Source organism: Xiphophorus maculatus, chromosome 19, assembly GCF_002775205.1.
Source record: "Xiphophorus maculatus strain JP 163 A chromosome 19, X_maculatus-5.0-male, whole genome shotgun sequence".
NCBI classification, from domain to species: domain Eukaryota; kingdom Metazoa; phylum Chordata; class Actinopteri; order Cyprinodontiformes; family Poeciliidae; genus Xiphophorus; species Xiphophorus maculatus.
Genome location: NC_036461.1, coordinates 1,542,822 through 1,557,698, shown reverse-complemented (window position 1 = coordinate 1,557,698; position 14,877 = coordinate 1,542,822). Strand labels below are relative to the sequence as shown.

General features: G+C 39.1%; 2 protein-coding genes across 3 annotated transcripts; both read right to left on the bottom strand.

Moving 5' to 3' along the window:
• Positions 1–357: 357 nt before the first annotated feature.
• Positions 358–6,965, bottom strand: klhdc2 (kelch domain containing 2). 2 transcript variants are annotated; one of them, XM_014469623.2, is made up of 14 exons: positions 6,757–6,965; positions 5,205–5,474; positions 5,043–5,122; positions 4,838–4,955; positions 4,297–4,409; positions 4,132–4,216; positions 3,943–4,026; positions 3,327–3,407; positions 3,030–3,088; positions 2,363–2,469; positions 2,210–2,282; positions 2,043–2,130; positions 1,914–1,966; positions 358–1,092 (listed from the first exon to the last, which is right to left on the bottom strand). In XM_014469623.2, exons 2-14 carry the CDS (start codon positions 5,460–5,462, stop codon positions 969–971), a joined length of 1,323 nt encoding a protein of 440 aa, XP_014325109.1. In that variant the 5' UTR covers positions 5,463–5,474; positions 6,757–6,965; the 3' UTR covers positions 358–968. The 2 variants fall into 2 exon arrangements, with proteins under 2 accessions (XP_014325109.1, XP_023207952.1); XM_023352184.1 differs by lacking the exon at positions 6,757–6,965 and having other exon boundaries at positions 5,205–5,888.
• Positions 6,966–8,184: 1,219 nt separating this feature from the next.
• On the bottom strand, positions 8,185–14,565 carry pole2 (DNA polymerase epsilon 2, accessory subunit). Its single transcript, XM_005801293.2, has 19 exons — positions 14,455–14,565; positions 13,511–13,611; positions 13,362–13,437; positions 12,459–12,536; positions 12,279–12,372; positions 12,123–12,197; positions 11,960–12,043; positions 11,791–11,847; positions 11,656–11,704; positions 11,145–11,217; positions 10,888–11,060; positions 10,726–10,815; positions 10,101–10,155; positions 9,963–10,022; positions 9,814–9,891; positions 9,624–9,732; positions 8,637–8,813; positions 8,489–8,556; positions 8,185–8,401 (listed from the first exon to the last, which is right to left on the bottom strand). Exons 1-19 carry the CDS (start codon positions 14,523–14,525, stop codon positions 8,383–8,385), a joined length of 1,587 nt encoding a protein of 528 aa, XP_005801350.1. The 5' UTR covers positions 14,526–14,565; the 3' UTR covers positions 8,185–8,382.
• Between the last annotated feature and the right edge of the window lie 312 nt (positions 14,566–14,877).

Genomic DNA, 14,877 nt, shown 5'->3' with positions numbered 1-14,877 from the left:
AGGAGACGTTTCTGGTTTCCTCTTCTGGACTGAAGCCAAAAAGCTCCCAGGTTTGGATCTAAAGGGTTCTGGAAGCTTCTCCGGATTTTTATGTATGAGAGCAAATATACATTTGTACTTTCTGAGATTCAATAATCCAGAAGAAATTGTGGCTTTATTACTGTAGAACAGTACAACAAAGTATTGGCGCCACGATGAGAAAAATAAGTCACGAGCAAAACTTTGTGACATGAGAAAAAAATATGGAAATTCGTACAATGAGAATAAAGTCATAATATTACAAGATTTAATTCATGAGAAAAAAAGTCAATGAGTTGAAATAATGAGAATAAAATTGTAATTTTAAACTTCAACACAAAAAATAAATTAAAATGAAGAATATTGAGCATCTTGTGAAGTTATACTTCATCAGTTTTACAAATGAAGTAAAAAGTTTTATCAGTAGCAGAACGTTGAGACGATTGTGAAAACCAGAATCACAAACTGATCTGGACAACAAACCTTTTTCAACCTTTTTCTAGTAATTTTACGACTTTCTTTTGGTAATCTTATAACTTCACCCTCATACTTAAAAAAAATAAATAAATCTCTTTGTCTGGCCCTAACAGTCAGCTGTGTGTGGACTTACAAAATGAAAAGCTGACCTCAGAACCAGAACTGAACTTTAAACCAGTTTGTTTTTTCCTGTCCTCATCTTTAAACATCTGTTTTTCAGCTGCAGCTGCCTCTGAGGCCAGCTGTTGCCGGGCAGAAAAGCGGGTCGATTCTGAGGGCCATCCTGATTGGTCGGCCTTGTGGTCAGCCCGTTTCCAAAAGTTCTGGTGAGATTCCAGATGTTCTCCTGGCTGTGCAGGAAAATAACTGGGCGCGTCATCAGAAATAGAAAACTTTCTTTCTTCTTGTCTTTTTAATTCATGTTTTCACACGTTAGCGCTCCAGCAGAGCTAGCTGGTGGGTTCTGCCTGGTTCTAGGAGCCCAGCGTGTTGACCCGGGTCATCCTCTGCTTCAGGCTGTGCAGCAGGTGTTTGGGCAGGCAGTCCCAGTGAGAGGACAGCCGCTCCCGGTGCTGCAGAACCGCCTCCATGCAGAACCTGAGGAGCACAGGTCCGTTAGCGGCTAAAAGAAGAACACTTCCTGCTGCAACTTTTATAAAAATTATTTTTATATATTAGTTGAAACTGTTACAGTATAGAATGAAACAGAAAAACTGTGTCTCCTCTGCCGTCTCCCGGTGTTAACTAGAAACAACCAATCAGAGCCAGGAGGCGGGTCCTAGCGCTGTCAATCATAAAGCCTGTTGTGAAAGTTAATGCTAGTTAGCATGGCCACCGACAGCGGTTTTCCTGTAAGGATGAGTTGACTCTCTGCTATTAACACATTTCGCAGCGTGTTTATGAGGTTGATTGACAGCGCTAGACCCGCCTCCTGGCTCTGATTGGTTGTTTGCAAAAAAAAGTTATTTCATAATTTAATGCCTTGAAATTGGGCCTCTGTCTCTAAAAACTCCTGCTCTTTCAGGAAGTCATCATCTAAACGTTTTTACCAGCGTTGCTCTGAGAAGTGGCTCAGCTGTTCCACCAGGCGTTTGCTAATTGCTACTGGCTAGTCTGAAGGAGCAGAGTGGGTCCTGCTCTGACAGGCAGCAGCTCATAGGAGGAGCTGTGTCTTGAAGGCGGGGCTAGGTACCACCAGGCATTTTGAACAGCTGAATGGTTGCCATGGTGATTAAATGGTTTCTCAAACATGCATGAAAGAATCAAGGCAAAAGTCCTGGAATGTTTCTGATGAGCGAATTAAGTTAAAACGCGATCAAAAGTTCAAATAAGTTGATTTTACTTCATACTGCTCCTTTAACAAAAATGTGAAAACCATATTTTAATAAAAGTTACTTCCTGAAGCTTTAAACACTCACCCGACTAACGATTTGGGCTGGACGTTAAAAATCAGCAGCTCGTTGCTGTGAGCCTGTCGGAGGACGAAAACAGGATGAGAGACGGTCTGAAACAGGAAGTGGTCATAACCTGGAGGTTTTTCAGCTTACAGCTCTCTGATGAGACAACAGGTTGTTGGCGCAGCCTCCGAACACAAACACCTCACCGTCCGGCCCGGAGCACGCCGTGTGCCACAGCCTGCAACGCAGAGAGAGAGAGGCGTTCAGCTGAGAGGCGGCGTTCAGCTGAGAGGCGTTCGGCAGAACAGGATGCTTACCTGGGGCTCTGCATGTAGCTGTGCTTGAACGGCTTCCAGTCGTTCTTGCTGACGCAGTACAACCACGCGTCACCTGGAGGATCGGTACAGCGTTTCAGAATGACTTCCTGTTCAAACGATCACTCAGCCTGGGAATCCAAATACAAAACTCACTGAGTGTTTCTCTCTCTGTGGTGAAACCTCCAAACAGGAAGATGTGATCTGGTGAAACTGGAGTGAAGGAATGCCAGGACCGGCCCACAGGATGCTGAGGAACGCTCCTGCAGAAACAGCAACAAGACGGGTCAGAATGAGTCTAAACGGGTCAGAATGAGTCAAAACGGGTCAGAATGAGTCAAAACGGGTCAGAATGAGTCAAAACGGGTCAGAATGAGTCAAAACGGGTCAGAATGAGTCCGTTTTTCCTTTTATTATCAAGAAAACAAATCAAGAGAAGATGATTCATTTAGATTTCATTTCTGCTTCAACCCGTTGTATAATCTGCATGATTTTTACAGAAATTAAACATCTTTATCTAAAATCTGAACAAGAATGAGACCCAGTGCCTCCATTTCAAGCTAAAAACAAAAAAAATACAAATGTTAATGTTTTTCCTGAAGATGCTTTCTTTTCAACAAATAATCAAGCTGCTGTTATTGCATTTTAGGACATAAAACAATGAATTGAATAATTTATTTGCATCTTTTATTGCATTTCTAATATTACATATAAAAGGCACACATGAATAATCAGTGAAATGTTGCTTTTTTTATCCTATTAACAGATTAATCAATAACTAAAATAATCACTAGTTGTGATCACAGTCCAAGTTCAAACTTACATTTCATGCCACTCCCACGTCTCCAGGTTGATGTAGTATAAATCATTCAGTCTGTAATTCTGGAGAACAACAATAAAAGTGTTTGGGAGGATCGGAGCAAAATATATTGAATGTTTGCATTTCTGTAACTCAATTTGACTATTTTTACATAATTAATACCAAAAAATCCCAGTAAACCTTCAGCTCAGACTGTTTAAATGGCTCATCTGAAGGATTTATGATCTTAACATTATATAACTGTAATAAAAGTATTGTGGCAGAAAACATACAGACTGGACAGAGCAGAGCTTTGCTCACCTTGAATCGCCCTCCGAACACGTAACCGCGGTTTCCCACCGTGGCACACGTGTGAGCTGCTCTGGGGGACGGCGTGTTCCCCTGAAACAGGCCGACAGGAACACTCAGAACCACAGAGAACCACACAGAACCACAGAGAACCACAGAGAACCACTCAGAACCACAGAGAACCACTCAGAACCACAGAGAACCACTCAGAACCACAGAGAACCACACAGAACCACAGAGAACCACTCAGAACCACAGAGAACCACACAGAACCACTCAGAACCACAGAGAACCACTCAGAACCACAGAGAACCACTCAGAACCACAGAGAACCACTCAGAACCACAGAGAACCACACAGAACCACTCAATCACTGTAATGGCTTTTTAATTGGGATGAAACTCTGAGAAACCGGGTCGACATCGATGCTCTGGTCTGTATAAATAAATATAAATTTTTCTTTCTTTCTTTTTTACTTACACTTTATTATTTTTTCTTGATTCTTTTTCATTTATTTATTTTTCTTTATTCATTTATTCTACCTCTCTTTGCAGGTGTCACTGCAGATGCATCGTTCATCCCCAGTTTGCATTAATGCCCATAAGGTGGCGCTGCTGCACGTCTTCACCTGAGTGATGGGTTGACTCCATGCTGAAGTGTCCAGGTCCAGGACATGGATGTGGTTGTTCCAGCCTCGTTCAGGATTGTCCCACTGATGCACAAAATACAAATAAATATAAATACGTCAACATTCAAAGAGCCTCTGGAAAAGAAGGATCTTATCTTCTACATTTGATGCTGTTATTAGTTTACAGACATTAAGAGAAGACGTTTCATCGGTCTCAAAAGTCCCTCGATGAGATCCCTGCGGAGTGTAGCCGTACCCACCGAAAAAAATCAGTCTGCAAATATAAAAGATAAAGAAATCACATCATCCAGGAGAAACAAACCCGATAACACGGCAGGGGAAGGAAGACGTCACCTGTTCTTGTGGACCCAGCATCCCAGCTTGTCCTTGGGGGACGGAGGAAGTCCTTTCAGGTCCCTCATTTCCTCCCACACCAGGCTGGGCGCCCTCAGAGGCAGACGGTAGATCTGGAAGGAAAACAGGGCCGGTGCTGCATTTAAACACTCAACAAGGCCTTTCATGACAACACAATTTGGCCCAGAAGTTACTGCGATAAATAATAATATTCTTTTCAGACCATTTTGAGAAATATAATAGTACTGGCATAATAATGTAGGTTCACCCTCCTAAAGATGAATAATCTTTCATTTTTTAAAAACATTTAACAATGGAAGACATTTTAAATATAAACAAAACAATAAATAAAATGACTGAAATCTCTGCAAGTAAAACGATCCTCCAAAAAGCGTAAACCGAGAGCAAAGCGCCAGCCTGAAGACTGTCATCATCCAGTTTTAGGTGGAAGGAAACGAGAAAAACAATCATGAAAATGGAAATTATTGAGCTCTTTTTAACTCATCATGGGATGAATTGATTAATTGTTCTCTCAGCATACCCTGTTTGTGTTTCCTCTGGCATGATGCCCCCCGAACAGGTAGAGGACCCCATCCAGACACGTCCCGCAGCTGCCGGACATGGACGTGTGCAGGTTCCCTCCGGCGACATGCTTCATCCTGCAGACATGTCCAACCGTTTTTATGATGTTTTAACTGCAGCGTCCATAGAAATGACAACAGGAAGTCCACCGTTTATTTCCTCACCAAACTCCTGACTCCATGTTGTAGGTCCACACCTCATTTCTGGGCAGGTATAAATCAAAGAATCCATGATTTTGGCCATTCTTGTTTAAAAAAACAAAAGAGAATATGATTTAGAAAACTGAAATAATGACTGAAAGTGTGATTACGTGGTTCAGCTCCTACCTTATATCCGCCCCACACATACATGATATTTCTATCAACGACAGCGATGTGGCCGCTGCGCTCTGCCGGAGAGTCCAGCTCAAAAGACTCTGGCGCCTCCTCGTCGTCCTCGTCCACCGGCTGTTCGTCCTCGTCCCGCCTGTCCACCACCCTGAAAAGCCTCCTGCCACCCCAAAAAGCCTCGTCCTCTCCGTCATCGCCATCTCTGGCCGGTGGATTTCCTGCGTCCTCCTCCATGCCTGCCTCCCGCTCTGCCATGTCAGCGTCTCCCTATAACCACTTACAATTACTTGAGTTGTTTATTGGGAAAAATCTACTTTTTATGCACTGTATCTTTTAATATAATGAGCTATAGCTCATTTTACATGACCAGAAGTTTTGGATTTCTACCCACAGAGTAACTTTACTGAACGAAAAAATGCAGGAGACATCTTGTTTTTATATAAGCTTTGTTGTTATTTTCTATCTTCTGAATAACTTTAGGATAAAAAAAAATATATAGTAAATATTATATTTTGTCACTGGAAGTACTTTACCCTGTTCTAACATACAGTAAATATTGGTTTAATGAGATTCATGGTGAAATAACAGAATTTGCACATAAGTATATTTTTGTCTGTCTGATGACTGAATTTTTAAATATTAAATTAGACATTCTAATCAGGCACTCACTTTTTTTTATCAAATACTTTTTTACTCTTGAGTAAATTCTTAGTCAGCTACTTCTTACTTTTACTAGAGTAAAAATATGTCATACCAGTGTACAATTTTTGGGTATGCTACCCAAAATAAACAAAACAAAGAGGATGTGTGATTTTGTGGGCTTTAATTTTGTTCCTAAGATCCAGAGAACCTTGTTACAGAGTATTAGAAATCCTGCATCAATAGAAAATATGGTGCCTTCTCCCAGAAAACAGAAAATGAGACATGATTGTGTCAGAATTAAAACATAAAGCCAAATCAACTCCAAAATTGTTAGACTTGAAAGAAAAAAAACAACCTCAGTGAGAGACTTTGCAAGGAGGTGGATGGAGAAATGCCCCTCTGTGTGTGTGTGTGTGTGTGTGTGTGTGTGTGTGTGTGTGTGTGTGTGTGTGTGTGCCCCAGACTACATTAACACACTCCTGTTAAAGTTGGCAATGTTCAAATATTTTCTGCGTCAGAACATGTTGCTTCAACAAAAGATGAATTTATTTTACGGCTTTTCCCACTAATTAGCCAAACGTTGTTAGGGGCTAGCTAACAGCAGCTAAACTACCAGCTGATCCACTTTAAAAGCTTAAATATTCAGAGTAAAACCCGCTTTAGCTGCTGGGAAACGTAATAACATAAGCGTAAAAACTGACCTTAGTAGTTTGGACTTTTATTCTTAACGACCTTAAAAGACAGAGCAATAAATCAAGTGACAGCCGTTTGTCATTTTCGGTCCAAGTTCCAAAACATTTCGATAAATTAGCACCGAGCTAAGCTAATGTTAGCCGCGTCTGTGTTGATTTTGACCCAATATGTGACAGGCCTGCTCCAGCTGCAAACACATCAGCCACAAACTTACCTTAAGGTTGTATCTTATCTGAAATACTCAAAACGATCCTCAATTTCTAAGCTTATAATCAGACCGGATATAACCCACTTTTCAAGCGGAAACGAGCCAGCAGATCGTCTCAAACTCTCGGAGTTACAAAGACTTTCAGAGCATCTATAAAAATCCTAATGTGTTGGTGCTTTAGAAAGTATTTTTTCTTTGTGAGTTGTATAACATCCAAAAATAAGAGTTAGTGGAAAAGGCATGTAAAAATAAGCATCATGGTGATTACAAGAGCGATACTTTCAAAATAAAAGTCGAGTCAAAGGAGTTCTTATTTATTTTAATTTATAGTTCTTAATGAAAAGGCAGAACAAAAGCATCTGTACAGGAGACGTTAAAGACCCACACGACCACATAAAACATGAGATCCATACACAGCAGGAATAAAAAGACGTTAAACAAATACATATCTAACAGAAATAACCAAAATCACATACCTTTTGAAATTAAAGGTTTAAAAACAAAACTACATTATCGCGATGATAATGTAAAGAAAACTTACAGGAATGGTTAATAGGACAGTAAACTTTTCATAAATAACCATTTGGCTTTATTGTCTTTCTACATGTTCAGTTTGTTTCTATATTATTTTCTCAACAGTAACTTGTAAACATTTGGTTTGAAGCATAATTTAATGTCATCAATGTATAATTTCACAAAACGGATGAACATACCTCAGTTTGTTCTGTCAGATGGAATGGGACAAAATTTCTAATTATTATAAAAACTTTCTATAAGGATACCCAAAAAAGTTTAAGACACTTTAAAAAGCAAGTCTACCAAATACTAAGAAGAATTTAAAGAATCAGAGAAATGTGACGATGAGAAGCAGAGGTTGAGAGACCCGGTCTGACCGGGTCACACAGAGCAACAGCAAGCCATCTGGTTTTTTCAATAATGTGCTTTTCTGGTGCTGGGAAAATTGTATTCAGGGTGTTTCCAGCTTTGAAAGCCTTGTTTTTTTCCTTCCACTAAACTTTTTTCCTCAAAATTGCAGCCGAATATTAGATGTTAAAAATTAGGCTTGGACAATTTTCTTTATTCTCAGAGACGAGGACAACTGAAAAGTAAATGTCTTTATTGAGCTCAGACATTTTATTATTCAAAAACTTCCTGTTTTGTTTGCTTTCCTTAATTATTAAATACATTTATTAAATAAGACACGTTTTACGTTGATCTATAATATAGTCCTGATACCTTGTCATTAATTTGACTGATGAAATTTTACTTTAGATGAACCTCCTGGCTCTCTTGAAGTTCGCGATAGAAATTTCTCACAAGTGAGAAAAGAATTAATTAGATTAAATATGATTTTCTCAAACCTTGTTGCTTAAACAATATGCAGTAAAACTCTCATACAAACGAGTGTTAGAATAAAAAGGATTCTGATCATTTTAATTTCAGTGAATAAAACTTTTATTTAGACACAACAAACATAAAAATCAGGTATTTGATTACTATCCAAATTCAAAATGCATTATTATTATTTTACAAGTGGAATATACAAAGGCTTGGAAACAGGCAGGTTTCCAAGCTGCCTGTTTGGAAGCTTGGAGCTGTTTGGAAGTCCTTAAAGGACTTTAAGGATTTTCCTTAAAGTCCTTGAAGTTTGCTGTGAAGACAGAAATATTAAATTATGAACATGAGTCTGAAGGAGAAAAGAAAGGAGAAAGTCAAAAACTACAACAACATGTCCCACCTGTCTTCAACAGTTCTGTTGGATGGGTAGTACACCTTGAACGTGAAACCGCTTCTAGGAAACGAGCCCTGGAGGAAAGAAGAAGCAGCTAAAATTAAAACATCTTTTAAAGAAAAGAGGGAAACTTCTTGTTTTAGTCGTTTGGTACCGGGTTGAGACACAGGCAGTCGGTGCTGGAGATGGAGAACGGGTCGTACTTGTCTGCAAACACGATGACGTCGGGCACGGGGTAGACCCGCAGGGAGTAGTCATAGGCCCAGAAAACCGGACTGACGTAGAGAGGAAGAGGAGTCAGGTGGCCCTGCGACAGGACGGTCTTCACAAACTGGAGAGGAAGAGGAGGAAGAGGAAGAGGATGTTTCAGTGGAAATGGAACCAACATGGAGGAGCTTCTCCAGCAACACCTTAACTTTTCATTTATAAAGTTGACTGTATTAATGAATTTAAGTGACAGAACAACATAAAGTAGTAGAAGTTAAATTATTCATGGTTTTAATGGATCAAATCTGAAAAGTGTGGCGTATGTTTGTATTCAGCCCCCCTGACTCAGCAGTTTGCAGAAGTTCCAGTTCCTGTCCAGCTGGAGACGACGTTAGGTTCATACACACAGGCTTTCTGTCTCCACACAGAGGACATCGCTCTTTTAGTAAACAGCCTTTTTTGAGTCTGCTTGCTCCAGTTAACGATTAATCAATTACTATCTGATTAATCATTTCAGCACCAAAACAATCAGTTTTTAAAATGGGTCCCAGAGTGGAAGAACTTCAACACAAACATTCCTATACGCGTCACTCTCACAAGTAACAAACATGGTGCCCCATAGTGCTTTTTTCATGCTTTGGCAATGTTACAGTGCCCCCTACTGGTCCGGCATACTTACTACACACTTATGAAAATCTACCATTAGTGTCTTTATGGACGGAGTCTGAATTTTTATTCTTTTCTAATTAGGTTACTTCTTAAAAACAGTTTTATTGAGTTTTTATTTGTAATAAAATATAAAAACCCATGCAACATTTGTGATTTATGCGCCACTTTGTGTTGGTTTTCATGTGACAAAATGTGAAAAGGTTTGAGTGGTGTGAATGTTTTGGTTCTGTATTTGCCTCTGATGCCTCAGACAAAATAAACTCACATGATTTGGGATATCGAGGTTACTGTTGGGCAGCCGGACGCAGTTCCTGCACATCTTGTTGACCAGATCTTCTCGCATGATGACGATCTCTTGGCTGCAGTATTGAATCCTGACCAGATCACATTTTTACAGTCACTTCATGCAAAACAACCAGAGACCCTCCAGGTGATGTTTTGTCCTGTTTGTTCACCTGCATGGGTTGGTTGTAAACACGGAGCCAGGGACCCTCTGCTGGAAGTCCTGTGTGATGTGATCTGCCAGCGGCGGCCTGAGAGAAACACGGTTCAGTTCAGCAGCTTCCAGCTCAGAGGAACACAGGTGATCAGACTGGAGGCGTACCTGGGCAGGATGGTGCCGGGGCCGGGGTCCTCCGGGCCAGGAACAAACACAAAGCGACTGCTACGCGTTCAGAAAAACATTTCACATTAACGACCCGGTTCAGATACAGGCTGATCTGTGAGAGCTGGAAGACCCTACCTGCTATGAATGCTGGGATACGAACAGATGATATCAGCCAGGGTCTTTAATGATTCTGCAAAAACACATTGCAAGTAAAAAAATGCTCAAAAATCAGTCAGAACCAAATAATAGATGGTTCAATCTATTAACTGAACAATTAATAGATTCCATTTTTTCCATAAACTTTATTCCTGGTCAAATTTTATGACAGAGTTTAAAGGTCCAGACTAAGATTTTTATTTTTTTATTTCATGTATAATCTTATTATTATAACTTTATTCTGGTAATTTTACAACATTATTATCCTAATATTACAATTTATGAATATTACAACTTTCTCATAATAATAAAACTTTATTTCATAATATTGTGACTTTACTCTTTTATTACAACTATGCTGATTTTATTACAACTTTGTCATTAAATATCAACTTTATTCTCAAAATATTACAATTATTCTGGTGTAATTACGATTATTGTCATTATGTTAAGACTTGTTTCTTGTAATGTTACGTCTTTACGCTTGTAATTTTCTGAATTCACTCTTGAAATGATTTTTTTTCTTAATCTATCCCTAAAAGTCCATTACAATACTATTGAAATATATTTTTGCTGCTTTGCTCCACGAACTACAAGCTCTTACCTCTGAGGGATTTAATCTGAGTTTTTCCATAAGGAGCAGAAGAAAAGTTTCCACAAAAGATGAAGCAGGTTGGAGGCAGAGCAGCATATCCTGTTAGAGAAAGAGCAAGACGATAAGGCGGCTATCATTCTGTGGTGAATGTGAGAAGCTGCAGAATCAGACCTGAGAACATGACGTTGAGCTTCTCCATCACTTCCACGCTGTCCAGCCAGACGTCAGAGACGATCACAAACATGGCGTCTTCGTTCTCCTCCTCCAGCTGCTTCAGCTTGGACGAAGCTTTAACCGAGGTGGAGGACGGACCGCCGAAGAAGTTTATGTTGCCGTAGTACGCCCTGAATTCAGAGCAAACATCAGCAAACTCTGAGAGGAAGAGTCTAGGAGGTGTGAGAAAACCTTAAAGGTCCAGCAGCACCGACCTTGTAGCAGACGAAGGCTCTGTTGGGGGGAATCCAAAGCCGTTAACGTGGAACACCAAGTCTTCGTACCAACCTGAAACAGACACAGTAACACTTAATCCTGACCATCTGTCTGCTTGATTTTATAACATTTTTCTTTCTCTTCCAAAGAATAAATATGAAATATATTCATAGTGCTGATGAAATTCCAGTAGAGGTTTACAAATACTTCCACTAATTACCATGTTGGTATAGTGCTTTAGCATTACCTTCAGCTCAATACTGTGTTCACTAATGTTGAGGATTTCCACTTTAGGGTTAGTGCAGTTAACCTTTAGCTCGCTGTGCTCACAACAACATGTCAGGGATCATTCTGGCTGAATGTTTGACGTCTCATTCATGGTTTTCTTATAGAATCCATAGATTATGCTGCCACCATTATGCTTATGAAGCATCTTTCAACACATTTTCTTCAATATCCAGGTTTATGTTTAGGACTACAGGTGTAGAAATAATGTAAAATGAATCTTACCTTCTGCCAGCACAAAGCAGGACTCTGTGTACAGACCATTATGAAACTGGTGAAACAGCAGCTAAGGAAAAAAATCCACCTGATGCCGTGTAAAATATTAAATCTGTAGGCAAACTGAAATCGATCTAAGGATATTGCTTTGGACATGTCCAGCTGTACTGTCCCACTCGGGTCCTCCAGGTAAAATTTACCCTTTAAAAAAGAACACAGATGATTTTAAATGTTCCTCAATGTTTTCAAGCAACTTTTGATTCTGTGTAGAAGGAGGACAATGTCAGAAAGTTTAGACTCTCCTGCAGCTCACCTCTTTCAGCTGTGTGATCATTCCCAGTACAATCACCTCTCCCAGTTTAGCTGTGCTGCCGAGCAACGCTTCAATCGTCCTCAGCTGAAGAAATCAACTAATGCGTTATGAATTAAGGCTCTGAATCATTTTTATCTTATCCAGATTAATGTAGATTCTGCACCTGAAACTTGTTTTGACCTTCCACCACAGCAGCTCCGATGGCCGGCGGCGTGAACAGCTCATGGCGATGCGTACGCTTAAAAACAAAAAATAAAAATCACATTTAGGTTAAAACAACAAACAGCAACCTTACCGTTATGACTGGGATGTTACCGACCTGCTGTAAGATGGTGTAGCGCTCCCTGAAGAGCTCAGCTTTATCTCTGGCCAAACCGCACAGACCGGGCGCCGGGTGGCTCGTCATGCTGATCCTGCACAAAAGGAACGCAGAGGAAGAGCTTTTCCTCTCGCAGCAGCAACACAAGACAAGCCGAGGGGATGCAGGGGAAAAACTCACGGTACAAATTTCTTCCTCTCCACACTGTAAATGTATCTGGGAACGTCAAAAGCTCCGATGATGTTGAACATGTTGTCTCTAGGCGGGAAAGGTCGGTCATGTGAGCAACAGAGCTGAGCGACATTACAAAAATAAATATTATATATAATATTATATATATATAATATTATATAAATATATAATATAGATATCAAAAATAAATATTCTAAAAGGTTTTCTACCTGGACAGAAATAAAAATGGGAATATCTACGTTTTTATGTTGATTTATTGAAATGATTTTACAACAAACTACAGTTTTGATTTTAATAGTATTTACATCATATTCCACCTTCCAGTGGTGCCTGGATAAAAGTCCCTGGTAGCTTCTGACATCGCGCCAATGATCAGAAATGTTGGCTTTTAAGCATAATTAAAACATTTTAACTAGAGCTTGGACTCGATTAAAATTTCTAATTGAGTTAGTTTTTGGGTCTGTAATTAATTTTAATCAAAAACTTTATATAAACAAAATAAAGAACATTTTCAATTTCCTTTTTATGCTAAACTATTGAATAAGTAGACATATGAGCTATAATTTGTTATATAATTTGAATGGCTTCAGCATTTAAATTTAACTGAAGTATAAAGCATTAGCTTATGCTAAGTACCATGTTAGCACGGCTTCTTAATGTTAGAGGAAAGAATGTTTACAATTGAAGCTTTAGCGTTAGCTTAGCTAACTTTGTAGTAACCAGTGTTGATAATAAATCTGATCATATCAGGCCAAGGATGAGCGTATAAAAACTTCTGATCGACACTGCACTACCGATAAAAAATATCTATATAATTATGAGATTATTAGCTGAAATGATCCTGTTAGAAAAGAAATGAACCAGAACATTGACCTGACTGAGGAAACTCACATGGTGTCATCCCCGGCCTGAGTGCAGTCCTGAACGGCGCTTTCCACCACAGACAGCTCGATCATGTTAGAGGTCACTGCATGAAGACACAGCAAGGTCAGGAACACGAAGGACGCTCATCTTCATCGTCATCATCAGATTAAACTTACATGGCTGCTTCTCCACTGCGTCCAGAACCTTTTCAACAACATCATCCAGTTCAGAGGAATCCACCGACTCCAGAACCTCCACCAGATACCTGCTGGCTTCACTGAAACACAAACAGCAGAAACATTAATAATGACATGAAACGGAATAGATATATACATAATATATAATAACAAATATATATTTATAGGTCTTTTTCATCTTTGTTTGATGTTTAGGTACTCTTGAGGAATTTTGTGTTATTTTGATATAATCCTCTTAAAATGTTTTTTTTCCAACTTTATGTACAGTTTTAATATATATTTATATACATGAAAATTAGCTTTTTTTTTCTAAATTTGATATATTTATGACAATATTGTATGCTCATTAATATCTAATGTAAATGAACCCAATCAATCAATCAATGAGTACAGTAAAATATTTCAAAGTAAAACTCAAAATGACAACTGAAAGTTTACTTTATTTTCTAAAAAACAAAAATGCTTTTGAATAAATTATAACATGATCCAAATGTTAATTTGTATTCAAAAAGTCTAGAGATATATTTCTAACACATATTTCTGTTCATTTTTATCATTTTTCTTCTCGGCCCAGAAAATGAGCTTCTGACGCCTCTTAGGTTCTGGTGTGATTTAATTCAAGAAATGTGAAGCTTGTGCAACTTTTTCCTTCCACTAAGCTTCCCACTGATTTGCTAGGACGTCCAGTCAGCAGCCCTCCAACTGACTATCAGCCATAACTTCATGTTTCGGTATTAAAATAATTCCTAAACGGTCTGATATAGGATTAAAACTTTTTAGAGAAAATGTATTAATGAATTTGCAGTCTGTAAAATGACGGAAACACTAAAAGCTTCTAATCATCCAGGCTTCTTAGTGATTCTATTTATTTATTTATTTTCAGATATTTTTTTAATACTCTTCAATGAGTAATAAATACATACGGTCGAAGAATAAGGCCTCTCATCTTGAACCCGGTGGAAACCTTCGTCTTTATTTTGTGAGAAACATCCATTTTTCCTCCTCTCACTGCTCAACTTTGGCGCTAAATGACAACTTCCGCACACATTCCGTCACTTCCGTACAAATTCCGCTACTTCCTCTACAGCAATCGATGCCAAAATAAAAGCGAGGAAACAGAGCGCTACAGATCAAAGATTTGGAACCGTAATGGATGAAAATATAAAGCTTTACTGCCGCCTGTGCTGCATTATAAATCATTTTCTGTACTCAGTGAACAAACCAAACAACGCAGCACAAGTTCCAGAACAGTAGAAACAGGCAGTATGGCTCCCTACCCCGGGCGGCATGAACTACGGGGCGCACAGGTACTGGGAATAATGTCAGATTTAAGTTCCCAACATTTT